A 26,445-nucleotide genomic window follows, 5' to 3' on the forward strand; every position below is an offset into this window, starting at 1 on the left:
TAATAATTCACTTGCATTTTCTCATGGCTTTTAAAATATACTTTTATTCCTTTGTTGATGTGTGATCATGTACATGTATGTATGCAGGTGCCTACACAGGGCAGAAGAGGGTGTCTCATCCCCTGAGGCTAGAGCTTCAGGCAATTGTGAGCTGCCACGTGGATGCTGGGAACTGAACTCTGGTCCTCTAGAAGATCAGCAAGTGCTCTTAACCATGGAGCCATCTACACACACACACACACACACACACACACACACAAACTTTAAATCAGTGTTTTGTCCTGGTAGATTCATGCCCTCCTTCATTAAAGCCTATACACCCACTTTTACAGGCAGGTATTCAGTGGAGGCCACTGAGTGGCTGGATGATAAAGAGTTCACACTTCCTGACCAGAGAGAGAGGAAATCATAGCAAAAAGTGGTGTAATAGCAGGGGCAGGCTGCCGGGTGGTGGTGGCGCACGCCTTTAATCCCAGCACTCGGGAGGCAGAGGCAGGTGGATCTCTGTGAGTTCGAGACCCACTCATACAAGCAGAATCAGAGGTTGGCCAAGGAAGGCACATCCCTCCAGCTCCACTTCCATGTGCAATTTAAAGAGAAGCTCCAGTTGTCACCACTAGATCCCCTCGGGGAGGCAGAAGCCACCCTTCCCTTCATCTCTGGGGATGGTGGCAGGTGCAGTAGTCTGGGGCTGACAACCAAGGTTGAAGCAGAGGCCCATATTTCTCTATGGCATGGCAGCCAAGCCATCAAGCCATAGGCCACACCTGAGATGGGTCACGTATCCTGCCAGGCAGGCTGGCGCTAACCTAACAAAAGGTCAGGGTGTTTTGCTCCTTTCTTTGTAGTAGCACACAGAGCAGACAGATAGTTGTGGACATGACGAAAGGCCATTCACCTGGTTACCTAGGAGACAGAATGCTAATGGATTTCACCCTCAGTTAAGTTATGGTATTAAGACTGTTTGGAGACTAAACGGAGGAATTCTTCAGGATGTGAACTCAGGATTTCATGAGAGACCACTGAGAAAGAATCTCCCACCCAATGAAACCATGTGAGTTGTGTCTTTATTCCCGTCTCCTCCACGCTGGTCCAGAGAGGGAAAAGTAGTTAATGTTGGGACATCGGACCCCGACACCCTCCCCCAACCCTACCCCCTCCCAAAAGGAAAAGCCTCTGCTAGCTGGGACCCCGGGCAGCTCAATGAAATCCTCCCCAGGGAAATGGGACAGCAGGCCCTGTGTAAAAGAGAAGGGACACCAATGAAAAGTTTCACTGTGCCAGGTGTGTGGGAGGCGCTTGGATACCTCCCAGCTGAGCTGGCCACAGCTCTGCCCTGCCTGCCAGCCTCAGTACAAGAAAGTACAATGTTCAAGGCACCTGCAAATAATAGCATTGCTTTGGTTCTGGAGGCTTAAAAATGCATGTTGACCCTGAGAGGAATTCTGAATATCACTCAAAATTAACTTCTGTCCCCTATTTCCACCAAAGACTGATTTGGAGAATTCTACCTTATTCTCTGACGAGCAGGCCCAGCTATTTCCTAACCCTAGCCCAACCGTACAGTCAACCTAATGCCAGGAGGTTAGCACTGAGCTGTAGGCCAAGGACCGGGGCCTGGGTCATTGCATAAGATGGACAGCAGCTGCCTTGCGGATGAGCCGCTCAGTCAGGGGTGAGTTGGGTTTCAAGGCATCACGTTCCATCAGAAGGCTCCTGTGGAAACACAGAGAGGTTTTTGTTATAGAACCTTCTAGAAGAATGTAAAAGCGAGACTGGCAGGAGCAAATGGGTACAGTCGGTTGGATAGTACTTTGGTTCTGCCTTAGAGACAAACACTAGCGATGAGGACTCCAGTGTCAGGCTGTCACTGTGGCTTTGCCTGTCTTAGGCGGAAGCCATGGCTCAAGATGTCATAGCTCATGCTCCTGTCACAGGCTAATGCTGAGGACGAGAGGGACAAGAGGCCTGGCGTCTGGCAAGAAGCCACATGTGAGACTGATTCATGAAAAGCAAGTGAAAGAATAGGTAGGTAGGTGTAGGGAAGCCTTGATTTAAAGAATAGGAGTTAAGCATAGGATCAACCAGAGGTAAAGTCCCTGCTGCGGCTAAATGCTGACACCCTTGTCATAAGCATGACTTAGGAGGGAGGGCCTTTGGTTATGACCCTTATAGTTGGGTTAGTGTCCCTATAAGAAACATATGAGAATCTGTTCTCTTAAGTGCTCGGGGGAAGCAGGACAAAGCGAGAAGCTTTGAGCCCGGAAGAGGAGCACACCAGAAACTGAACCCTGCTGGACTCTGGTGTGGGACATTTCAGCATTACACAACGAGTTGTTCATTGAGTTGAGTCTGGTATGTGAGTAACCACCACGTCTGTCTTTGGTTTGTTTTGGTAACACCCGAGGAGATTAAGATAGAAACAGATTAACAGTGGTGGGTCCGTGGGGGAGTGAGTGAGGTGAAGGGGCTGGGGTTTGGTACGCAGGTAGGGGACAACACCACAGCCAGGGTAGGAATGTATCAGTCTACTTTCTGCTGCTATGACAAATATCTGAGGCTGGGTACTTTGTAAAATTAAAGGTTTTACTTAGCTAGGTTTCAGAGACTGGAAGTCTAATATGGAGGTCCTGTCTGGCTCCAGATGAGGCTCCTTGGCTGGGAAGAGAGGCAGAGAGGCAAATGGCTGTATGCAGAGGAGGCCATGCAAACCAAGTGGCTCTGCTCCATAACATTCTCCTGTGGCGAGCACTAACTAGGGTCCCTCGAGAATGACTTTAATATCTTCTGGAGGTGAGCCCCAGGACCCCATTCCAGGGGTTCTCATCTCCCAACCCTCTTCCCTTTCTCAACACTTACAGCCTGGGTAACACATTGTCTAGTACATGAAACCCAGGGCGCCATACACAAACCATCCCAAACTACAGCAGAGGGCTTTTGCCTGTGCAGGGGATGGGCTGCAAAGGGAGGCAGGCACTTGGAAGGGATGCCCCACCCCTGCAGTGTCTTCCTAGGTGGTTGTGCCCACCTCTCTCCCCTGCACTACCTCACCTCTCCTGGGTAGGACCTGAGCTGCGTAGTATCTACTCCAGTATGGGCCATCCTGCACCCTAGCATCTGCCTCAGCCCACTCCTCTGTCCACACAGCCCACATCCTTCTGTGACCACGGGCCCCACCTTTTACCCACAGCAGGTTCCCCAGGAGGCTCAACCACTACAGCATCACATGAGGCTTTTTGCATGTGGACATGGAATGACAAAAACAAGGACATGTGTCCATGACATTTCTGAGTTCAAAGTAGTTCAAATGCTCCCAGCCATCACCTGCACTGCTGGGGGTTTGGCCCAATAGCCAGAGCACCTGCCTAGACCTCTTCTCACAGGACAGGGATGCAGGGGCCCTGTCCTTGACAGGGTGGGTGGTGAGCCAGGGGAAGAAAGGATAATGGTTAGTGCTGCAGGAATTCCTTTCCTGGGTGTCCCAGACACCCCCAGCTTCTAGGTCTATGGCTTTCTCCTAACTAGGCCCACTGGCTAAGTGCACTGGGCATTTAGTCTCCCTACACCCCTCCATGGGACACCCTTATGTTCCTTTACCCCCTCACCAGATCCAACGTCATCCTCTCCTCCCCATCGCAATTACGTGATTGCCCAGATATTTGCGTGATGAACTAGTTTTTTCATAGGATCCACATATCCACCTACTCAGAACTGCATCCCACACCCAGCACAGGTAGCTAAGATACTGCAAGATGAGACCTAAAGAAGCAGACGAAAAAGGAGACAGGGTGTCCCAGGCAGAGGGCACAGCACATGCAAGGACCAGAGAACAGATGTACTGGATATCTGTGTAGTTCAGCATGACCAATGGGAAGGAGACTGAGGAGGCAGGAGGCTGGGCAAAAGGGTAGCACTGGCTGTACCCTTTGGTCAAGTTGAGCCTGCTAATGAAAGAGAACAGAATCCCCATTTGCTCCCTGCTTTCTGAACCCCAAAAGCAGAAGCACACATGCCAAGGCAGGTGTATGCATACAGAGATCCCGTGTAGGGAACTAACCCATGCCGCTGAGATCCTGTGTAGGGAACTAACCCACGCCTGGCTGACCGTAGGAAGGGCAGTGCTCACCGGGCCACATTCTTATGGACGCTGGAAGTGCAGGTGATGGCCGCATGAATCAACAGCTGGTTGAAGACGTCTCTCTATGATGTCAGTTAGGCAAGTTAGGCACCTGCAATGCGGACCAGGGATGGGCTCCCAACCCACAGGAACCACTGAGACACACACCCACCCTCATCACAAACCCTGGTGTCAGCGTGAAACAAGAGTACACCTACCCCACAAGTACCAACTACACAGGAGACACTCGGCTGCCAGGCCAGGCTCTCCAGCCTCTGGTTCCCTGTCCACAGCTGGCTTACCTGGGCGTTGCTGCCCCCAATCTGGACGATTCGGTAGCGGATTGGCAAGAGAAGTTCTAGGACTCGGTCAGGGTTCCCGTTCTCAGCCTCCACAAGGGCCTGGCACAGGGGCAGCCCCACATCTTGTGCCAACCGGTGCTGGCAGTTCTCTCCTGGGGACCTGTCACCAAGACCAAAGCTCAGCATCCACTCTACAAAGTCCTGCCCTGGCAAGGGATGCAAATTTAGGGCCTTTCACAGTTGGCTGATGGGAACAGGAGACATCTACCCAATGTAGGGAAAGAACAGGGCTCCCTGACCCCAGCCTCAGTTTGCCCATCTAGAAAATGGTGTAACAGCACAGCAGAGAGACCAATACTGCAGACCTTGCCGGCAGAGCCTGGGCACCAACAGCCAGCACTACCATGGATACCAAAGTATCTTCCCAGGACACCCTTGTCAGTCCAGAAGGCACCATTTCCAACAGATAAATTTAGGCTCAGAGCAAAGAAGACACCAACTGGGCTCCTGGAAGCAGATACCTATGAAATATACACCTGCATGAACAGCCATCTGGGGAATACTCATGGAAGCACGGGTATCTTCAAAGCCATGCTCACCAGCAGGACCTCACTCTAAGGTTCCCCCAAGAAGTCAGGGTGACCCCTAGCAGGCCTTGGCTCGGCCCTTGCACTCCTTCACCCTCTCAGCTGGCAGACTGCATGGTCTCAGGGTTTCACATACTCGCTGGCCTCCTTCAGGGTGGTCAGCAGCTCCTGTGTGGTCTGGAGGTCCCGGGCACCCAGAGAGGCCATCAGGAAGTGAGCGTCATTGAACAGAAGGACGTGGTCCTGGGTATGCTTCTTAGTCACTGGTAGGACAGCCTGCCACCGCTGGCCAAGGGACACCCCTGGGGAGACAAGAAGAGGAGCCAAGGGCTCGGTGTGAGGCAGCAGTGTGTCTCACACTTGGTCCTGCACCCACATCCCTCGGAAGCCTATCCAATCTTGTCCCAGTGAGAGGCAGGGCGATGAGTGGGGCCACCAAGGCCTGTGCTTTCCTTGCCTTCCTAGAAAAGCAACAAATCCATGAGGTAAAAGCAAATTTGAAAAATTGTCACTGGCTATCAAACTATTCCTAGCTCCCTGAGACCCCCCCCAAAATACATGTTTCATATTTTCCCTATGTAATCACAAGTCTAGTACCTGGGGGGAGATGGCTCAGTGGTTAAGAGCACTGGCTGTTCTTCTAGAGGACCTGGGTTTGGTCCCCAGTACCTGCACGTGGCTCACAGCCTTTTATAACTCCATTTCCAGGGAAGACAATGCCCACTTTTGGCCTCCATAGGCAGCAGGCACACAAACAGTCCACAGACATACATGCAGGCAAAATACTCACATACAAAATATAAACACATTGTTTAAGCCTAGTACCTGATACACAAGGGGCATTCAATGAAAGCCAGAGGCATCAATAAATAACACCCTTCTCCTTAAATCTGAATCTTCTGACTCTAGACAATCCCCACCTCTGCCCCAGCCTCCATCTCCTTTATCTTCCCTCTCAGCCCTGGGATGCTGGGTTCCGCTTTCTTCTCTAGGGCATCCCCACCCATCCAGAGGACCCTGAACATCCTACAGGTTTATCAGATTGAACAGAGAGGGCCAGGTAGTGGCTCCCAGCACTCAGGAGGCAGAGATAGAAGTTCAAGGTCAGCCTGGTCTACGGCTGAGTTCCAGGACAGTCAGAGTTACACAGAGAAAACCTGTCTCAAATACTCCCCCGCTTCCAGAAAAAAAAGTGAACAGTGATCTTTGCCTTACAACATTGAGGAAGTGAGAGGCCTTTCCCAGCCTGCCAGCCACTCAGTACCCCACCTCACCCCTCACAGTGGGGATCTGGAGCTCGGGCCTTCCTCAGCATCTCTCTCTGTGGGGCATCATCTGGCCTCCAGCCATGGGCAGGAAGCCAGACCCGTCAGGGCAACTGCGAAGCCTAGGGTGACAGGCTGAGAAGCCCCTGCCAGGTCAGAGTTGGGAAATTAGCACCTCCTGTGATCTAAGAAAAAGAGGCATCAGCCAGTAGCCAATGCCACCTGTGTCCCGAAAAGCCTGCCAGGCAGGCTATGGGAATGGCAAGGTTCAGAGCCCAAGGCCACTACTCCAAGGAGGGGTGGAGAATAGAAAAGGACAGCTGAGGCCCTTTGCCTTGGACTGGCATGGAGACCGCTGCATAGGCTCGCACGCAAAGCTATAGGCAGGCCCATTTATCCCAAGGCCTGTTGTTTGAGCACCCACCCTTAGGACCAGTAATCATGCTTTTCTCTTGTTGGGTGGAGAAAGGGAAGAGACTCGGCTACCTTCCATCTGGAGACGGTAGAGCATGGAGCAGCTGTCCACCACATCCAGCATGGCACCACTGGCCTGAAGGCTGGGGAGGATCTGGAAGACAAGAGTCACGGGAGGCCAGGCTCAGAGGGCAAAATAACAACAGGGCCATGGGTACAGCCAGAGTTGTCATCTGAGCCACAAGTGTGGCCTACACAGAGAAAGTGCACTGACTGCTCTTCCAGAGGATCAGGGTTCGATTCTCAACAACACATATGTGTGGTGTTTGAATAGGTATGCCCCCCCCCCCCAGTGTTTGAATGCTTGGCCCATAGAGAGTGGCACTATGAGGAGGCATGGCCTTGTTGGAAGAAGTACATCACTGTGGGGATGGGATAGGCCTAGTGGGGCAATCTCCTTCTCCTGCCTGTGATCCAGATGCAGACCTCTCAGCTACCTCTCCAGCACCATGTCTGACCGCAGGCCACCATGTAAACAGACTAAACCTCTGCACTGTAAGCCAGTCCCAATTAGATGTTTTCCTTGATAAGAGTGGCCATGGTCGATGGTTAAGAGCACAGTCTGCTCTTCCAGAGGACCCAGGTTCAATTCCCAGCACCTACATGGCAGCTCACAACCATCTGTAACATCAAAGTATCTGACACCCTCATACAGACATAAATAAAAATAAATCGGTAAAAATAACAATGATGAAAAGGAAATACATGTACATATTTAAAACAAAAGAGAAAAGGGTGGCCATGGTCATGGTGTCTCTTCACAGCAATAAAAATCCTAACTAAGTGAGCATGGTAGCTTACAAACTATCTATAACCCCAGATTTAGGGGATCTGGCCCCCTCTTCTGCCTTCTGCAGGCACCAGGCATGGAAGCAGTGCAAATACATACATGCATGCAAAAGACATAAAATAAAATAAATCTTTAAACAGTTAAGACACACACATATGCACGCACGACTGGCCGTGTGGCTCAGTCAAGGCACGTGTAAGGCCGAGCCTAATCTATGCCTGGAATTCAGATGGTGGAAGGAAAGAACCGACTCCTGCAAGACCTCTGACTCTCACATGTCATGGCATACATGCACATATAAAATACATGTATTTTTTTTTGAGACAGGACCTCACTATGTCCTAGAACTCACTATATAGACCGGGCTGCCTCAAACTCAGAGAGATCTGTCTGCTTCTGCCTCCTGAGTGCTGGGATCAAGGAGTGTATACTAGGCCTGGCTCTTGTTGTTTTTTTTTTTTTTTTTAAAGTTAAAAATAAGTGAACAAGCCCGGAAGTGGTGGTGCACGCCTTTAATTCCCAGTACTCAGGAGGCAGAGGAAGACAGATGTCTGTGAGTTTGAGACCAGCCTGGTCTACAAAGCAAGTTTTAGGACAGTCAGAGTTTTTACAGAGAGAAACCCTGTCACAAAAACAAAACAAGGTAAAAAGCCAGGAGGTGGTGCACAAGCCTTTAATACCAGCACTCAGGAGGTAGAGGCAGAGGACCTCTGTGAGTTCAAGGTCAGCCTTGAACTTGAGGGAGTTCCAGGACACCTAGGGTTACACAAAGAAACCCTGTCTTGAAAAGACAAAAACAAACAAAAAGAAGTGAACAAACCAAACCCCCTATGGACAGATGAATTACCTCATTCAGAATACCCATCTGAAAGGACAATGACAGTCAGAAATTGCTTAGACGTGTCAGCAGAGACTCCACGGTACAAGGAGTCAGGACATGGCTCTTGACAACAGCCAGTCACAACAGCCAGTCCCACAAAGTCTAGGGGCATTCTCCCACCATTTGCTCTGGCCAGGACACTGTCAACCGGCTCAGAGGTTATGAGAGACAAAGACCAATTGCAGGTAAAGGGTGTGTATGCACTTACATGGCTGTCATAGATGGTTAGTGCAGCCTCATATTCTCCCTGCAAAGGAGAAGTCAAAAGGTGATGCTCAGAAACACGCGAGGAATAGCTGACCAAGGCCCCCACCCACCCACCAAGGGAGATGGGCAGGGTTCAGTGGCAGCCCTGGTGTGGAGAAGGGAGAAGGTGAGCCCAACCCTTGTATCGTGAGGGCTACACTTTGCCTACATTTTTCTCTCTGGGCATCTTAGGAGCCTCCGTGTCTTTCTCTACAGTCACAATGCTACAAGAAGCACCCTGACACATGGGTGGCTCCCCGTCCCCATCTTCCATCCCTGCCCCTTCTCATCCTAGCATTAATTCTGGGAATATAGATCCAATCTGAGACCCTCCCTGTATCCCAAGCAGTAAAGAGGCTCCAAATCACCTGAGGTGGTGTGAGAGTGTCCCCTATGGGCTCAGATGTTTGTATACTTGGTCTCCAGTAGGTGGCGCCATTTGTGCAGGCTTAAGAGATGCGGCCTTGCTGGAGGAAATATGTCACTAGGGGTGGGCTTTGAGAGCTTAAGGCCCCACTCTACTCTCAATCCCTGCTGTTTTGTGCCTGGATGATGGGAGCTCTCAGCACCCAGTTCCTGCTGCCATGCTTACAGCCAGCTACCATTCTTCCCCACCCCGATGGAGGCGCTAACGCCTCCCGAGCCGCTGAGCCGCAAGCCAAATAAACCCTTCCCTCTCCAAGTTGCCTTGGCCACAGTGTTTCATCACAGCAATAGGAAAGTAGCTAATAAGCCACAGAGTTTCACTTCCCAAGAGAGGAAAATCCCTTGGAGGCGCTCAGCCTCCAAAGCTGTTGGAACGTGAATGCTGTATTGCTTCAGACACCATCTCTGCTGGACAGGTTTATGTCATCTGAGGAAACTCGATTAAGAAAATGTCTCTGTAAGACCGACCGGCTGTAGGCAGGCCTATAGGACATTTTCTTAATTAGTGAATGATGGGGGAGGGCCCATTATGCATTGAGCCATCCCTGGGCTGGTGGTCCTGGGTTCTATAAGAAAGCAGGTTGAGCAAGCCATGATAAGCAAGTCAGTAAGCAGCACTCCCCCATGGCCTCTGCATCAGCTCCTGCCTCCAGGTTCCTTCCTGCCCTATTTGAGCTCTTGCCCTGGCTTTCTTCAGTGATGGACAATGTAACACAAATAAATCCATTCCTCCCCAACTTGCTTTGGGTCATGGTGTTCTATTGCAGCAATAGAAATCCTAAGACACCATCTTTTGTACCAACATTCAGAGGTGTTGCATGGAAGTCAGACACATAGTGGGGGGCTAGGGCTCTTCTTTGGACATCTGCACTAGGTGAGACGAGCCAAAGAGCCAAGTATCCTACCTTTTCAATCAGGTACAGGGCCCAGTGCCAATAATTATGACAAGCGAGCATGTCAGAGTCCTGCAGGAAGAATGAGAGAAAGTCTGAGTGAAGGTGGGCTGGGCCTACAGTTCCGTTGGTATCACGCATGAACCCCCGGGTTCAATCCCCAGCATTGAATACACTGGGCCTGGTGGATCACACCTGTGATCCCAGCACACCTGTGATCCCAGGGAGGCAAAAACAGAGGGTCAGAAGTTGAGTTTGGGCTGGGAAGATGCTCACTTGGTGCAATGTTTGCTGGGTGAGCATTGACGAGCTGACTCCCTGCCCCCTATGTAAAAGCCGGGCATGATGGTGTATGCCTGTAATCTCGGGAGCAGCCTGGAAGTTTTCTAGTCAGCCAGTCTTGCCTAATCAAGCTCCATATGTTATGGAAGCAACTCCACTTAGAAAACAAGGTAGAGGGCTGGAGAGATGGCTCAGAGGTTAAGAGCATTGCCTGCTCTTCCAAAGGTCCTGAGTTCAATTCCCAGCAACCATTGGTGGCTCACAACCATCTGTAATGGGGTCTGGTGCCCTCTTCTGGCCTGCAGGCATACATGGAAGGAATGCTGTATACATAATAAATAAATAAATATTGTTGAAAATTCACAGAGAGTCTGGATTATGTACATTGTGTTTTCTTTAAAATTTTTGACTATGAAGGAGCTAAGTACAGAGAGACATTTCATTACATGGGCTGCCAAGCTAAACCAGAATGGATATAAGGGTATTACGATTTCAAAATTTGGGTCTAAGGATATGATGCTTTGGAGAGGGTCTTCTTTTGTTTTCACAGAGGATGTGACCCTGTGGATTGCATCTATTCCGATTTGGTATGATAGACCACGCCCTCCTGAAAGGTTGCTGTAAACACCCTCAAAAAAATTGCTTCGCTCAATTGCCAACTGAAATGAAACTAGCACATAGGTTATATCATGAACGACCTAATTAACGATGCCCCTATTCAGCAGTAAGCAGTTTGGAGAGAAAAAACTACGCCCATGTTCCCAAAATATTGTTTATAAATGTTCTTTTACATTTAAAGGGGGATATGATATAGATATGAATAATTTGCATTGGTATGGATTTTATGGTCAATTTTGTTATATGTGTATGTATTTCTGATCTTGATTAAGGTATTGTGATTGTGTAGTTCATTTAAAAATGTACTTTTAATTAGGAAATATAGGTTGTTAATGGATAATAGTCAAGTTTGTAGTCATGTTAGTTAGATTTTCTAGATATATAGAGATATCTTTCAGTTAGATAGGCATTCTTCATATCTTTCAAAGACTGCAGAATATGGCATTTAAAATATTTTAATAACTTAGGGCTTTTCATGACAAGGAGACACGTCTGCTCCTGGCAGCACCAGCTACTTCAAGAGGAAGATGGGCATCGAAGAGGATCCTTATGGAATTTGATAGCCATTTGGGCAAGAAACTGTTCTTGCCTGGACTGATGCATAAACTGGACACAAAGAACCTGCAGAGAGAGGACTGCTGAACTTGCCTAAAGGTGAGATGGTCTTTCGGGGTTCCTGATTCATAAAAGAGTCTGCGAGACATTCTGCAGGACACAGCAGAAAATGACTGAACTGTCTTTGAAATTTCCTGCTTCATGGAAATGTCTGCTGGATACTATGGGCCTGTAGGCTGAAGATGGATGCCCCAACGGTACAGAGGAACTTTGGGTGACTGTCCAGGCAGCGAGATGTCTCTGTCATTTCTAGAGTTTTGGATTTCTTGTTTACTTAAGTATTATTATATCCTTCTGGAGTCTTTGATGGAGTTGAAGAATGAATAGTTATAGTTTTCCTTAGTTATGATGATAAGAGATGAAATAGATATAAATATTGTAACTGTAATTCTTGCTTGATAACTGTTTTGTTATATGTAATTTTACTATGTTAAAGTTAAAGCCTTTCTTTTTTGTTTAAACAGAAAAAGGGGAAATGATGTGGGAGTGATTTCTTATTAATAAAGAAACTGCCTAGGCCCATTTGCATTTGATAGGCCAACCCTTAGGTGGGTGGAGAAAACAGAATAAAATTCTGGGCGGAAGAGAAAGTGAGGTCAGACTCTGCTCTGCTCCCAGAGAGACGCCATGCTCAGCTCTCCTGGGTAGACGCAACGATGGATGGAGGCTAGAATCTTCCCGGTAAGCGCACCTTGGGGTGCTTACAAACATCATTAGAAATGGGCTAGTCCAGGTGCGAGAATTAGCCTGTAAGGGTTAGAGTTCATGGGCCAAGCAGTTCTTAAATGAATACAGTTTGTGTGTTGTTATTTCGGGCATAAGCTAGCCAAGCGGCCGGGGTGTTGGGGACGCAGCCCTGCCGCCGCTCCTATTTCAACAATTTATAAATATTTTTTATATTTATTTATTTATTATGTATACAATATTCTGTCTGTGTGTATGCCTGACGGCCAGAAGAGGGCACCAGACCTCCTTACGGATGGCTGTGAGCCACCATGTGGCTGCTGGGAATCAAACTCAGGACCTTTGGAAGAGCAGGCAATGCTCTCAACCACTGAGCCATCTCTCCAGCCCCTAAATAAATATTTTTTAAAAAAGAAAAAAAGGTAGATGGCACCTGAGAAATGACAATGTGGCTTCCACAAGCACACACACACACACACACACACACACACACATATATATATATATACACATATATATGTGCACTTACACCCACATACATGTATGAACACATAGGTATACATATACATACACACAAGTGGGGGTGGGGGAGTATGTGTGTCCTTGGGGAGGAATATGAAAGAGAGGAGCCAGGTCAAGAGGAGGATGAGGCCAGCTAATGTTCCCCACCCCCAGGTGTTTCTCCCTACCCACAAAACCTTGCAGTATCTGCCTGGGGAACCCCAAGTAAAATAAGCCTCTCTGGCTTTAGGTTCCTAGTGCCCACTAGAATTTTCCAGACCCTGGAGTCTGGACTTCTTTAAAATGAGCTGCATGTTTATAACCCTCCCTGTAAGCCAGCTGCACCTAGAACCATGCCTGGAGATGTTGGGAATTGGCCTGGTTGTCAACCACAGTCCTAGCCCAGGGACTGCTCAAGAGTAATGCTGGTGGCTGCTGTATTCTGCCTGGTCTCTGAAGCACTGAGCATCTCCTACTCAGTGGCAAGCTCTGGGAAGGACCTGCTGCCCTAGCTCGTGGCGCCCTTGGAGCCTGCTGTGGCACAGAAGGACAGGGCAGCAAGGACACCTGAATAGGTGACCAAGTCAGGTGCCAGAGGCAAGTCCAGAGAAAACCGGCACACATGGAGGAAGAAGGACCACTACAGCTAGTGGGCAAGGAGGAAATGGCCCCAGAGGGAGCACCAACCAGGCAAGAGCACAGATGAGTAAAGCTGGGAGTAGGGAATGGGGACAACGAGGCCACAGAGGGGTCAAGCCATGGAAAGGGTTAGGCTAGGCATTAAGGGTCTGAACCATCCTAATCCCCATATGCCAGTCCTACATCAGTGGACCACACCCCATCAGCCTACCTCTCTCTCACCCACTGCACCATGTGGTCCAGAAGGACACTGTCATCCCACGTGGAGCCTGCTAGCAGCCATAGAAGCACACACAAGTCAGGGTCCTAAACATGCCCACTCTTGCTGGGCTCTTATTTCCCCAGCACCCTTTTGGCCTATTCCTTTCAAAGCAAAATGCTCCAGGCAGACCCCAGCTGTACAATCACTAATGATATTGGGGTGTTGTGGAGCTCCCAAAGGATGCTTCATTGTCAGGGATGCCTCCAAGCTGAACCGAAGCTCCTGGGGAACTAAGCTATGTCTGAAAGCGCCACCCATGAAGCCTTGGTGGAATTCCAGGTATCAGACTGGATCGTCCAGAAGATGACCACTAACAGGATTCAACTCATACCTTCCAGTGGCCTTCGGTGTGCTGCATAAACTCCAGCCCATCTTTGACCTCTGCTCTCATCTCATGGATATGGGCAACAGTGTGCACTGACCACGCATCCGTCGGCTCAATAGCTAAAGCCTGCATGAGGTAGGAGACAGGAGGATGAAGAAAATGGGGTTTATCCTGGTGGGACTGGGCTCTAACTCAGAGTAATTACAGTCCCAACACTACCCCCATTTCTTATGTGTCTGGTGGGGAGGGGGTACCAATGTGTGCCTTACCCTCCACAACAGGCTGCTGAGGAGGGCAACACTGATGGTCTCCCAGAGGAGGAAACTGGGGCTTGCTTCCTGGGTATCAGTCTGCTACCCAGGAGCTCAGTACCTCAGTTTCCTGTCACAGCTTCTAGGACTGCCTACCTCTCAGGGCTATGAGAACAGTGTAGACTGTCACACCCTTTGGTGATAAATGACAAGAGACTGCCCCTCCCACTTATACTCAGGAGATGGCCACAGGAGAAGCAACTGGTTCTAGGAATACTGTCATTAATGACAAAAATCTACATGAACCGCGAGCTCCACAGTGAGGCACAGGGACACACGAACTGGCTCTTACTTCCCTGTCTATCTATTCACCAGGTCAATTCACGTTTATTGAGCACCTCCTAAGTTCTGGACATGAAGCAGGGAAGTGGGGCTCACTGCAACCCCATCACTGGCCCCACACCAAATCATGAGCCCCACACACACTCAGAGCCCCACACCAAATCATGAGTCCCTTAGGCCTGCTTCCCCTGGTGCCTAGAATTACGACTGCCACTGTGCTGGCCTGGCACCTGCAGCAAGGGTTTGGTAACGTGTCCCCAGGAGTCTCTGGCTCCTGCTCCTGGCCCTCAGCTTTCACAGTTTTGTCCACTCCATGTGGAAAGACAGGGGTCAAACGACATGTCTCCAGGCCTTGGGACAGCTGGGGATGTGGCAGGGTACATCCTGAGCACCCCTCTAAGGAATCCCTCTAAGCATGCTGCTTTCACACAGGGCACTTGGGAAATATGACCCAGCCCTGTTCTTTCGGACCAGCATCCTCACTCAACTGGAGCCCTTGCAAGGTTCCCTGGGAAACTCCAACTCTCTGCCTGCCCCTTGTGCCTGAGGTGGACCTGCTGGGCTTTTTGTCACCTCGGGAGGTCATTGTAGTTCAGTGGAGCCTGGTGCTGTCCACCCTTGCCTTGTGGAAACCTGCGGGACATAGCCTTGTCTTCATATCTTGCAACAGTCTGTGGGGGCTGGGGCTAGGTCAGCGTGGCCCACAGTACCAGGAGAGCTGGAGCAAGGGGCAGGAAAGAGCAATGGGCGGGGCGCTATTCTGCCACATCTTGTTTTTTGTAGGACTTGCGTCTGCTTGGACATCTCTCTTTGGAATCAGCTTGTCACCTTGCCACTCTGACCCCTGAGCTTTACCACCATGGGAGGGCTCTGCCTCATTTCTCTCTGAGTTACAGTTCTCCTGTCTGTGCACCAAGGTATTTAACAGTGTGGGCAGAGACCATTAGCAGAAGCAGGCATCACAAGTGCCAGCTGTGACTCTGAACCAAGGGTATATGTCACTCTCTATGCATGGCAATGCCGCCTTGAACCTTAGTTTCCACTCTTGCAAGGACAAAGGTGGCAGAAAAGGACTTCCAGGGTCTGAGCTACCTTGCACCCAGGCTTGTCATTTGACCCTGGTTTCAGACCTGCAGGGGAGTCCCCAGAGCTCCAGATCGGCCAACACATCCCTTCAGAATACTGAACACAGGGTCTGAGGCTGAAGCATCTAGTAGGCTCCATACTGGCTCCACCCCTTTCCACTGGGAAGCACTCTGAGTGATCAGTGATGGCTAAGAGACAAGCCTGTGGGCAGGACAAAGACCCCACCACACACACACACACACACATACACTCAGGGAGGAAGAGCATAACAAGATCCGGTCCTGACCTTTGAAATCTCCACTCACCTCAAGCCTCATGGGTCATGGCCAGACCCAGTGGAAAGGTGAAATTCAAAGAAGAACCAAGGTTTGCATGGCTCTCCTGTAATGCTCCAGTCCTGATGGGCCCTGTGGCTCTAGAGCCAACTGGGACTCACAGAAGCACAGAGCCACCATTCTGGTAACTAAAGTGTAAAAGTCACCACCTCCCCGAGTCTCACTGCCTCATCTGCTCCAGGAAACTTGGGAGGCTTAGAGGAGTGATAGACAGGTAGCTGCTTGCCCTAACAACAGCCCCTCCCAAGAGGACACTTCAAGGTGGTGAGCGGGCTTGCTTGGTCCTCCTCACAGGAGGGGCCATAGCCGGAAGGGCCTCACACCTTGACAAGGGCCCACTTACCTCTTTGGCAAGCTTTTGTGCCTGGTCGTAGAGGTTGGTTTCCATCAGCCCAAAAGAGTAGATGCCTTTCACATAGCTGGAAACAGAGAAAAGACTTCAGTACCCAGGAAGCCGAAAAGAGCGGGTGGGAAGGAGTCCTCCAACAGGATCGGCTGGAGTCCACACGCCTTGGCCTGTATGTGACGGGGTTTGGACACAGGGGCTTCGCAGATGGAACCAAGGAGAGACGCAGTGGGTGCCAATCTGATCACTGGTGTCCCCTTGGTAAACAGGCTGTGTAGAGCTACTTGCTGACACCCTGACCGCTCAGACCTTCAGCAAGAGGTAGACTGAAAGATGACTAACGCCCTAGTGTGGGAGGTCCTTCTGTCTATGTGTTGTTCTTATTGGTTAATGAAGAGAGAAACTGCTTTGGACCTATAGCAGGGCAGAACTTAGGTAGGCGGGGAAGATGGAACTGAATGCTGGGAGGAAGAAAGCAGAGTGAGAGAGACACCATGGAGCCACCAGAGTCAGACATGCCGAATCTTTGCCAGTAAACCACTGCCATGTGGCGATGGCGATATACAGATTAATAGAAAGGTGTTAAATTAATATAAGAGTTAGCCAAAAAGAAGCTAGAGCTAATGGGCCAAACAGTGTTTTAATTAATAGAGTTTCTGTGTGGTTATTTTGGTTCTGGGTTGCTGGGATGAACAAGCGGCCTCTTCCTACAATGCCCCCACCACAGAAAGGAGCTGAGCTCGCAGTCCTCCTTTTGAACCTCCTCCAGTGGGAGACAAAGTGCTGGGAACCTGTCCCAGAACCCTATGCTGCCCGCATAGCTGGCCCACTCCTCAACAAGATCTACTTCCTCAGACATCGATCAGGGTCTCTCCGCAGAGGACGACATGGTCTAGAGGCACTTTCCTGGGAAGCCCAGCTCTATGGGTAGCTCCTCCCAGGCTCCTATTTCACCATCCTTCACCCAGCCTGGGAGCACCCACTGACCAGCCCACCACGTCCCAGCACCAGATTCCAGCCCCGTCTGTCCAGTGCACCCTCCACTGTGGCCCACATACTCTGAATGACCACACACTTGCATTTCCCATCAGTCAGCCAGGCACTGAGCCCCAAGACGGTGGGCCACAAGGGGCAGAGGGGCTCTATCCTGTGTGAGCGGAACAGAAGCTGTTGCCTAAGACTCAGATGTCACTTTTGCTGTCACATGGGCAAATGGCAGCTTTGACTAGAGAGCAGTGGCTTGCAGATGACTTTTAAAAATATCTACCACTCAGAAGCAGAGGCAGGCGGATCTCTGTGAGTTCGAGGCCAGCCTGGTCTACAGAGCTAGTTCCAGGCCAGCCAGGGCTACACAGAGAAACCCTATCTCGAAAAATGAACAAACTAAAACATTTGCCAAGAGGTAGGTCAGGTACTGTTAGCCTGGGAGTTGTTTAATCATCATTGGCTGAACCATGGTGCCTGGCCGTGTGGTCAGGTACCACTCCGAGGGTCACCACAAAGGTATTTATGTCAGATGTGTGCCGTGGAATAATCCTTCTGGACACTCTGAACATGTATTACTCTCATTGGTTAATAAAGAAGCTGACTGGCAAGGCAGGATAAGGTTAGGCGGGACAATCAAACTGAGGATACTGGGATGAAGAAGGGCGGAATCAGAGGAGATGCTGGCCAGCCTCCAAAGAAGAATGTGTAGAAAATGAGGTAACAAGCCATGAGCCACACGGAGAAACATAGATAAGAAATATGGGTTATGGAGAGATGGCTCAGAGGTTAAGAGCACTGGCTGCTCTTCTAGAGATCCTGAGTTCAATCTCCCAGCAGCCACACAGTGGCTCACAACCATCTGTAATGAGATCTGGTGCCCTCTTCTGGCTACCAGGCATACACAATACTGTATACATAATAAATAAATAAATCTTTTTTAAAAAATGTATTTATAAGAAAAAAGAAATATGAGTTAATTTAAATGTAGGAGTTACTAATAACATGCCTGAACAATTGCCAAGCATTTCTAAGCAATATTAAGCCTCTGTGTCGGTTTTTGGGAGCAGGTGGTTGGGACAGGAAAACTCCACCTACAGATGTGAGTACTTAAGAGACAAACACTCTCAATACCGTGGGTGGGTCTCGTCCAATCAGGTGACAGTCAGATACAAAGAGGAAGTTGACTTTTGTGGGAATTTCTAGCCTGTCATCCTGCCGTACAGGTTCTGAATTTGCCAGATGCCACCTAAGCTGCCCTTTGGAGAGCACTCCTCCTTGCAGCAACTAGTGTGTTCACAGTCATTCTTCTAGCCATCTTGAGAATAGACAAGGGCATGGCCACAGAATCCTTGGCCCTGTACAGATGAACAAGAAATCGTCAGGCATGGTGGCTCATTACTTGTAATCCCAATACCCAAGAGGATGAGGCGTAAGAGTGCCATAAATTTGAGGTCAACCTGGGAAATAGAATCAGATCTTCTCTTTAAAAATAAAACTAATGGGCCCCTCCTCCTTGCGGCGCTTTAGGGACCATGGCCGATCCTCGCGTGAGACAGATCAAGATCAAGACAGGCGTGGTGAAGCGATTGGTCAAAGAAAAAGTGATGTATGAGAAAGAAGCAAAGCAGCAAGAAGAAAAGATTGAAAAAATGAAGGCTGAAGATGGTGAGAACTACGCCATTAAGAAGCAGGCAGAAATCCTTCAAGAGTCCCGGATGATGATCCCAGATTGCCAGCGCCGGTTAGAGGCTGCATATACCGATCTTCAGCAGATACTAGAAAGTGAAAAAGATTTGGAAGAAGCTGAGGAGTATAAAGAAGCTCGTGTAGTTCTGGATTCAGTGAAGTTAGAAGCCTGAAATTTTTCTGTACAGGGTGTTTTTTTGCATTAAATCCTGGGGTCCATTCTACAATTTGTTATTTTTGCCACTGCTGTGTTTAGTAATATGAAAATTTGGTTCTTTTTATGCAGTTGCATATATTTTTCTTTGCATAACTTAATGTGTCAAATAAATGAGTTCACCTAATAAAAAAATAAATAAAACTAATGATAGACATGAAGTATGGGTATTACACTTTGGAGAATATAATCTTGGGGATGTTTGTTACTACAGCAACAAATCCTACCTGACTGATACACAATGGTGCTACCTCATTCACAGGATGGGATGAAGATCAAATAAAGAAAATGAAGCCTTTTAGATTAGTAGCAGGAGTCTCATTACCTTTCAATACAGTTTCTATACCTTTAGAGTAGAAGAGAGAACTGAAGAATGAGATGATGTGGCTTCTTGTTGGCATGTACCTGCTAAGGGGGGTATCACGTGTCCAAAAGGGGTAAACTCGAGCCACAGAATCTCGCATCTGCTCCTGGTAGCCCAGGTAAAAGTAGGCATCGTGGGAAAACTTCAGGGCCAACATGTCTGTTGGGTGGTCCCGGAGGATCTGTTCCCAGAGGTCACAAGCTTTGGGGAAGTTCCTGCAAGCCAAGAACACAGTGAGCATGAAGTCCACATGCACAGGGGTGGAAAGCCATCCTATGTCTCTCTCTGCCTGAGCTGCTTTAAGCCATTAGGTCTGGGGCTGGAGAGATGGCACAGTGGGGAAGAGTGGTTGCTGTGCAAGCAGGAGGGCCTGAGTTCAAATCCCCAGCAGCAGAGTAGAGTTCAGGCATGGCCATGTTCCTGTAACCCAAGTGGTGGAGAAAGGAGGGTTTCTGTGGCCTGTTGGCCCCCAGTCTAGCTGAAAGGCCATCAGCTCTAGGTTCAGTGAGAGACCCTGTCTGAGATGAAGAGTGGTAGGATGGACACTTGACCTCCTCCACTGACCTCTGAGCACAAGGGCACATGGACACCTCACCAACACAGACATGTGTGCACGCACTGTAACACACCCCTGCACACAAAATAAATAATTATATATATATATAATAGTTATGTATGGGTGGCATGCATGGGTCATTAAACTAAAATTGGTGCGATCTGAAGGGAGGAGGAAATAAAAAAAGGCAATGAACTATGTGTGACGTGAAAACAGAGAGACATTCTTGGGGGAAGGAAGAAAAGTAGCCAGGGTGGGGCAGGGACTTGACAGACAGTGGGAGAACAATGTGTGATAACACCCTTTGCTTTGTATGTCAATAGTATTCAGAAAAAGAAAATATGTTTCCAATTAAGAACAGGAAATTCCATCAAGAGCTAGGGATGGAAGCTGGAGCTTGCTTAGCAGGCAGGGCTCTCGAACCCCCACCCAACACTGCACAGAAGAAAAAAGGTTAGAGACATTTCTCTGTATGTATTTTCTACATTACGTTGTACCTCATTGTAAGCTGCTACATTTACTCTGACTTCCCCAATGTAACAGCTCTGTCCCAGCAGGGGAGGGCTTCCCGGGTGGTGAAGTTGTTACAGTTCGGCTTTGGTCCCTCTGAGTGTAACAACTCCACTCCCTCTAGTGGAAGGTTCCCCCAGAAAAACTGTTACATTTCTAAAATTCAAAAAACCCTCATAAAATGAAATGAGAAAATTTTTCCTTTCATTCAACTTCAAGAAGAAAACCAGGGAACTGGAGGGCTGCTCAGTGGGTAATAGCACTTGCTGCTATTACAGACGCCCCAGATTCAGTGCCCGCAGCCCCAAGCACAGCTTAAAATCATCTGTAGCTCCAATTCCAGGAGCTCTGGTGCCTTCTCCAGCTCTCCTTGAGCACCAGGCCTACATGTGATACACAGACATACATATAAGAAAAACACTCAAGAGACATAATATAAAAATAAATAAAGCTTTAAAAGAAGAAGAGAAAAACAGGTAACAGGGTTGGGGTGTGTGTGTGAGAGAGAGAGAGAGAGAGTGTGTGTGTGAGTGTGTGTCTGTGAGGGGGCAGAGGTCAACATCAGGTATCCCTTCCAATTGATCTCCCCTTGTTTCCATAGCCTCTTATTGAACCTAGATCTTATCAATTCAGTCAGACTGGTGGACCAATGACTGCCAGGTATCTATCTGCCTGTCTGCCTCTACCTCCTTGGCCCCAACCTGGTTACCGTATAGATCACCAGGCCTGGCTTTTTGACTGGGTGCCAGGGGCACCTAAACTCAGATCCTTAAGCCTGTGTAGCAAGCACCCTATCAGAGGAGCCTCTCTTCAACCCAAGGAGGCTTAACCAATTGCCAAGGACAATTTGCTCCGACACCATGAGGCCCTCAGAGAACCCCACATCTTCACTGAGTCACCAGAAAGGGGTGGAACTTTCTTGGTCTAAGCCTGATACTCCTCCTCATCAGTTTGAGGTATCTACTCTAAGGGACGTCTCACCTGTCTGGGTAGACAGAAGGACTGCCCTAGAGGACTGTGGGAATGGAGACAGGGAACTATCTGGAAGGCAGAGAGCTGATGCACAGTATTAGAATTGTGAACATACCCTAAAGACCTGTATGTTGAAGGCTGGGTGTCTCAGCCTGTGGTGCAACCTTCCAGGGTTTGGGATACTAAACTTGGTCACTGGAAACATGCCCTTGAAGGGAACATTAGGAGCTTGGTCCCGTCTTGACTTTCCTGGCTGCTATGAGGTGAGCAGCCTCCTCTACTACCTATTACTACCACGAAGTGCAAGCAATGGGGTAAGTGCACAAGAACTGAAGACTCTGAAACTGTATGCCAAAACAAACCTTTTTTCCTTAGAATATGTTGTCTTAGGTGTTTTGTTACAACAACAGAAAGCTGACAAATATAGCCTTTAGGGCAAGAAGCAAACAGGTTTCCTCCTCTCTCCCTCTCCTAGGTGTTGTGATTAAAATAAATCATGTAAACGAACCACAGCTATTCTGAACCCTAAACCACTGGGAACTCTTGCTAAATACTTCCTCATTCAGCATTCAATTTGCGGCAGAGCAGGCTGGTGAGACTCTCAACCTCTGAGGCATCACCTTGCACAAGCTTGGAGTCCCAATCCCCAGCCCAGGGAGGCTCCTCACCCCTTGGCAAACATCTCCACCGCGGACACATGCAGTTGCTCCCGAGGTGTCAGAGCCTGGCTTTGGGAAACCTCCACCATGGTCTTCACAGCCAAGTCCAGGTCTCTGTCCAGCTTCACGGAGCTTCCGGTGCCAATGAGCACAAGGCCGTTAGCGATGGCGTGACCCATGGCTGGCAGAAGATTGGAAAACAGCTGGTCACTCAGCCTAGCCCAGCCCCACATTCTACAAGGTGTGAGCCACGCTGGGTACAGGTTTGCTGTGTGTGACACCACTGTCAAAACCTGGATCTCAGCTCTGGCCTTTAGCACCTTCTAAGTAACCGAGGTTATTTTTTCAATTGGGCTTTCTGTTGAACCCTGAGGTTTGCAGTATGTCCCTCTGCCCTCATGAGCCCGGCAGAAGCTACAAACCAGCTCATTTTCTGGTATTATTGCTATAACCAGCTCAGACCTCGTGGGATGTCCAGGGGATGCCATTCAAGGAGCTGAATTCAAGGCCCTGGGGCACAGACCGTGATCCCATTTTGCTGTTCTCACACATGAGGCGCAGGTGGTAGTCCTTACTGATGGGGTGAGGTCCTAGGCCCTACCCATGCTTTCCAGCCCCATCTCCAGAAAGGCAGCTGTCCCCCGATTTGCAGAACTCAACCACTGACACTGGCCTAGAAAAAATAACCACAGTACTAGGATACCCTCCAGCCCAGCTAGCGGATCCTGCTTACAGCCGGAGTCCACCCTGATCACCAGCTGTCCCTGTGGCTGCATTTGGCTTGTCCTGCTTTGCTCTGGGTCTCTCCTCATTCTGTCCTTGTCAGGTTAGTAGGGCCCTAAGCTTTAGCTACGCTAGGCTGCTGCATGTATCAAAAATGTCCCTAACACCCACCTTCATTTTATATATCTTCTCAAACGCCAGGAACCTCACTCCATACTCGGGCCACACATCTTGGATTCTGAAAGGTATTGAACTGACCTTCCCCAGCCCGCTACATCCAAGGCTTACCCATGAGCCAGGCTCTGTTCTCCATCTCCATCCGGCTCTGGAGATATCCAGAGTCCTGAGAACCCTGACCAAGGTTTCAGGAGCCATCTCTGGTGTTCTAGGATTCTGGGCTTTAGAGCCAGCTGAACTTAAGTAAGTCTCTCACTGTCACTGACCCTTGGTTTCCTCATCTATGAAGTGGAATTGATGTTCTACGTCAAACTGATAATAGAGAAAGATCTAGAGCCTTCTAAAGGAATGGTATCCTCATGGGCTCAGCCGCCGCTGTTCCAAACACAAAAGTAGCTGTCATCATACCCCCCCCCCCCCCCGTGCAAGTGTCAGCTCAGTCACTGTCCCCAATGTGCCCCTCCCCCAGCCAAGCAAGTCCCACTGTCAGAGCATGTGAACGGTGCTCCTTTACCTAGGGGGAGCTTTATTCTCTTACCAAAGGTTGGGTCTGCTGCCTTGAGCTTTGACAGGCAGCCCTCGATGCCACCAAGACTCTTGTCATTGGTCCATTTGACATACTGGAATGAGAAATGCAAGACAAGTCTGTCCACACGGAGTCCTTAGACCGTATCAATGAAAGCGCGCATCTAAACTCTGATTTCAGGAGTACTGGAGATCAAACTTGGGGTCTCACATAAGCTCCACTGCTGAGGGAGTCCCAGAACTGAATTTTCTTTCTAGAACACTGAGCATTTTCTGGACCCTGATTCAAAGAAGGTATAACTTAATTGATCTTCTAGGATGGGATTAAATACACATGATTACCCAGGTAACACCTCTTAGGGCTGGGGATGCCCACTGCCAGAAAAGAACTGTAGAAAGGGTGGTCATTCCCAAGAGATGAGGTGCAGCATGTCCTCTTCTTCAGTACCAATAGGAGCCCTGAACCCAGCCTGAACTCTCTTCCTTTCCGTCTCTCTCTCAAAGAGGTAGCGGCTGCCATGGCTACCCCCTTCTCTCTCTCTCTCTCTCTCTCTCTCTCTCTCTCTCTCTCTCTCTCTCTCTCTGCCTCTCTCTGCTCTTTCCCCTTCTCCCCTTCTCCCTTTTCCCTTCCACAACTCACTAGATCAATATCCAACCTCACTCTGCATGGCATGCCCATCCATCTTGGTCTCTCACCCACCATGCGGCTCCTGCCTAGGACCCCCTGGCCCTCATGGATGGCAGGCCACTCTGGGGCTACCTGCCTGGGGCTTGCTGCTCTAGGTCTCTCACCTGCCATGTAGCTCCCTGCCTGGGACTAGCTGCCTTTGTGGCCTACATGGTCTTGTGCCCGCTACCCACTGCTGCTATTTGGGGAACAGCACTGTTTTATTTTTACTTAAACCATAACAATGTACACAATTCCTGCTTCATTCCTTTCGAAAATAATCACAATAAGCCAGGTATGGTCGCTCACATCCATAATCCCACAATCCAGGGACTAAGTCAGGAATCTCCCTGTAAGTTCCAGGCCAGCCTGGACCACAGCATGGGACTCAAACAGACAAACAGACCACGGCCCATGTTCGTTACAGTTACAGACACAAAGGCTGGAAGATGGGAAGGCCAGTTTTTGCTTTCTGTGACTTCAGACTCAGGGGCACGTTGACTCTGCCTCTGAGGTTCAGCATGGATGACCCTTGACTCAAGTCAGTTCAGTTCTCTGAGCCTCCACTATTGCACCTGGCAAAAAGGCTGCTTGGACCTTCCTTCAGAGACCCCGTCCCCTCTCCCATAAGCCTCCAGGACCCTGAATTACAAGATCCTTCATTGGTGTGGAACTGCCTGGGAATGGGTGAAGGTCTTAGCCCAGCTAATATGAGATGAGCCTCGGGACAGGACCCCATGCCTTCGTGGCAGAGCTCACAACAAATCCTCAGCAGGACACAGTAGGATACCTGTGGAGGTTCAGCATTTCCAGGACCCCTTGGGGCATCCATTGCTGTCCACCCTTGAACCAGGGACCTTGGGAATTGGGGTACTGGGGCTGGCAGAGACACTTCCCATATTGTCGGACCTCTGTGGGGCAAAGTGCAGACCTTTACTGCGATAGGATTTACAGACCATTCACAAGCCAAAAGCCCTTCCTCAGAGGCCTTCAAGGAGGGCATGAGTCTCTTGGAGGGCATACCTGGGTCAAGGTGGCATCAAACAGCTTGCAGGCTTCATTGCTTGTGGTTGAGAGTGGCAGACCGGCATCCTTCCATGCCTGCACAACAGGAAAATAACACCAAGGGTTTACTGAGCTGAGTCCCCAGCCCCTTGGTCACCCCTCTGTAAGATATCTAAGAGGGCCCAGTGAGGTGAGCTCAAGTGTCACTCGGCAAACGGGAGACAGTAAATGGAGTCGCATTAGCAGGAGTGATGGGAAGCCTGTCCCGGGTGTGTATCTCAAAGGATGTCTGACTTGTCACCTGCCTAGCAAGGTGTGTACTCCCTGCCAACACGTGTGGGAGGAGTCTTGGAAATCCTTCAGATTATAATAGCTGCCCTCAGGGACCTGACTGTCAGGGTGCACAGTGCCAGTGTATCCCGAGGGCGTGGGACATGACCTTTAGTCCTGGTCAGCAAAGGACTGCACCTCCCAGGACTTGGAAATTAGGTGGCTATGCTGCCCCGATCTTCGACTTCTTCCTCTGAAAAACGGGCTCAAGGTCCCGGCCCCGGGTGGTGGCTACATATGAAATGCTTCCTGAAGCCAAAGCCAGCGCCTGAGCTTTCACTGATGCCCTACTGGGAACCACTCCGAAGTCCGCTCCACCCTCAGTTGCAGAGGAACAGTGCGCTCAAGACCAGGTTCCCTGCCTGACCTGCAGGTTTGCTCCCGACTGCTCGGCGCTGGGCCAACTCCTGGACCCAAGAGGATCCAGACGAGGGGGTGCGCATACCTGGCAGTCTCGCAGTGACATGGTTGTGGTTTTGGTCTGCAGAGTGAGCGCCACCCGGTCAAGGCTCTTGAAAGTCCTGAGGCCTTCCGGGAAGGTGAGAGTGTTGTGGATTGCCAAGGGGGCGGAGCGAGGGCGGCCGCGCTCCCCTGATTTCTCACTGGTGGCTTCGGGTGCACGTGTCCAGCTCAGGGCCCAGACCTGCCCGCCCCTGAAACCGGGGGTGGGTGTGGGAGGTGTGGGTGTCGGAAGGAAATGGGGAGGGAGGGGGGATAGGAGGACACGCCTGGGCTCCCTAGAGGTATTTCCCAGCTGCGGTGCTCAGAACAAGCGTGGTAACTGCAGTCTCTGCTACCAAACCC

The 26,445-nt window shown here is 49.7% G+C and overlaps 2 protein-coding genes across 5 annotated transcripts; one reads left to right on the forward strand and one right to left on the reverse strand.

Moving 5' to 3' along the window:
- Positions 1-26: 26 nt before the first annotated feature.
- Positions 27-26,229, reverse strand: Ttc38 (tetratricopeptide repeat domain 38). 4 transcript variants are annotated; one of them, XR_007589590.1, is made up of 14 exons: positions 26,009-26,122; positions 25,330-25,407; positions 23,653-23,734; positions 22,224-22,395; positions 19,559-19,732; positions 16,264-16,339; positions 13,913-14,032; positions 9,993-10,052; positions 8,624-8,662; positions 6,758-6,839; positions 5,143-5,308; positions 4,420-4,579; positions 4,058-4,200; positions 27-1,716 (listed from the first exon to the last, which is right to left on the reverse strand). XR_007589590.1 is itself a non-coding variant. In XM_050128909.1 (14 exons), the coding sequence occupies exons 1-14, from the start codon at positions 26,105-26,107 to the stop codon at positions 1,623-1,625; spliced, it is 1,398 nt and encodes a 465-aa protein (XP_049984866.1). In that variant the 5' UTR covers positions 26,108-26,229; the 3' UTR covers positions 27-1,622. The 4 variants fall into 4 exon arrangements, 2 of the variants coding, with proteins under 2 accessions (XP_049984866.1, XP_049984850.1); XM_050128909.1 differs by having other exon boundaries at positions 4,127-4,200; positions 26,087-26,229; XM_050128893.1 differs by having other exon boundaries at positions 4,127-4,200.
- LOC126492455 (tubulin-specific chaperone A) lies at positions 18,742-19,166 on the forward strand. The gene has a single exon (XM_050128923.1). It carries the CDS (start codon positions 18,786-18,788, stop codon positions 19,110-19,112), a length of 327 nt encoding a protein of 108 aa, XP_049984880.1. The 5' UTR covers positions 18,742-18,785; the 3' UTR covers positions 19,113-19,166.
- Positions 26,230-26,445: the final 216 nt, after the last annotated feature.

This window comes from Alexandromys fortis, unplaced genomic scaffold, assembly GCF_014885135.2.
Source record: "Alexandromys fortis isolate MF-2015 unplaced genomic scaffold, M_Fortis_MF-2015_v1.1 scaffold_28, whole genome shotgun sequence".
NCBI lineage: Eukaryota > Metazoa > Chordata > Mammalia > Rodentia > Cricetidae > Alexandromys > Alexandromys fortis.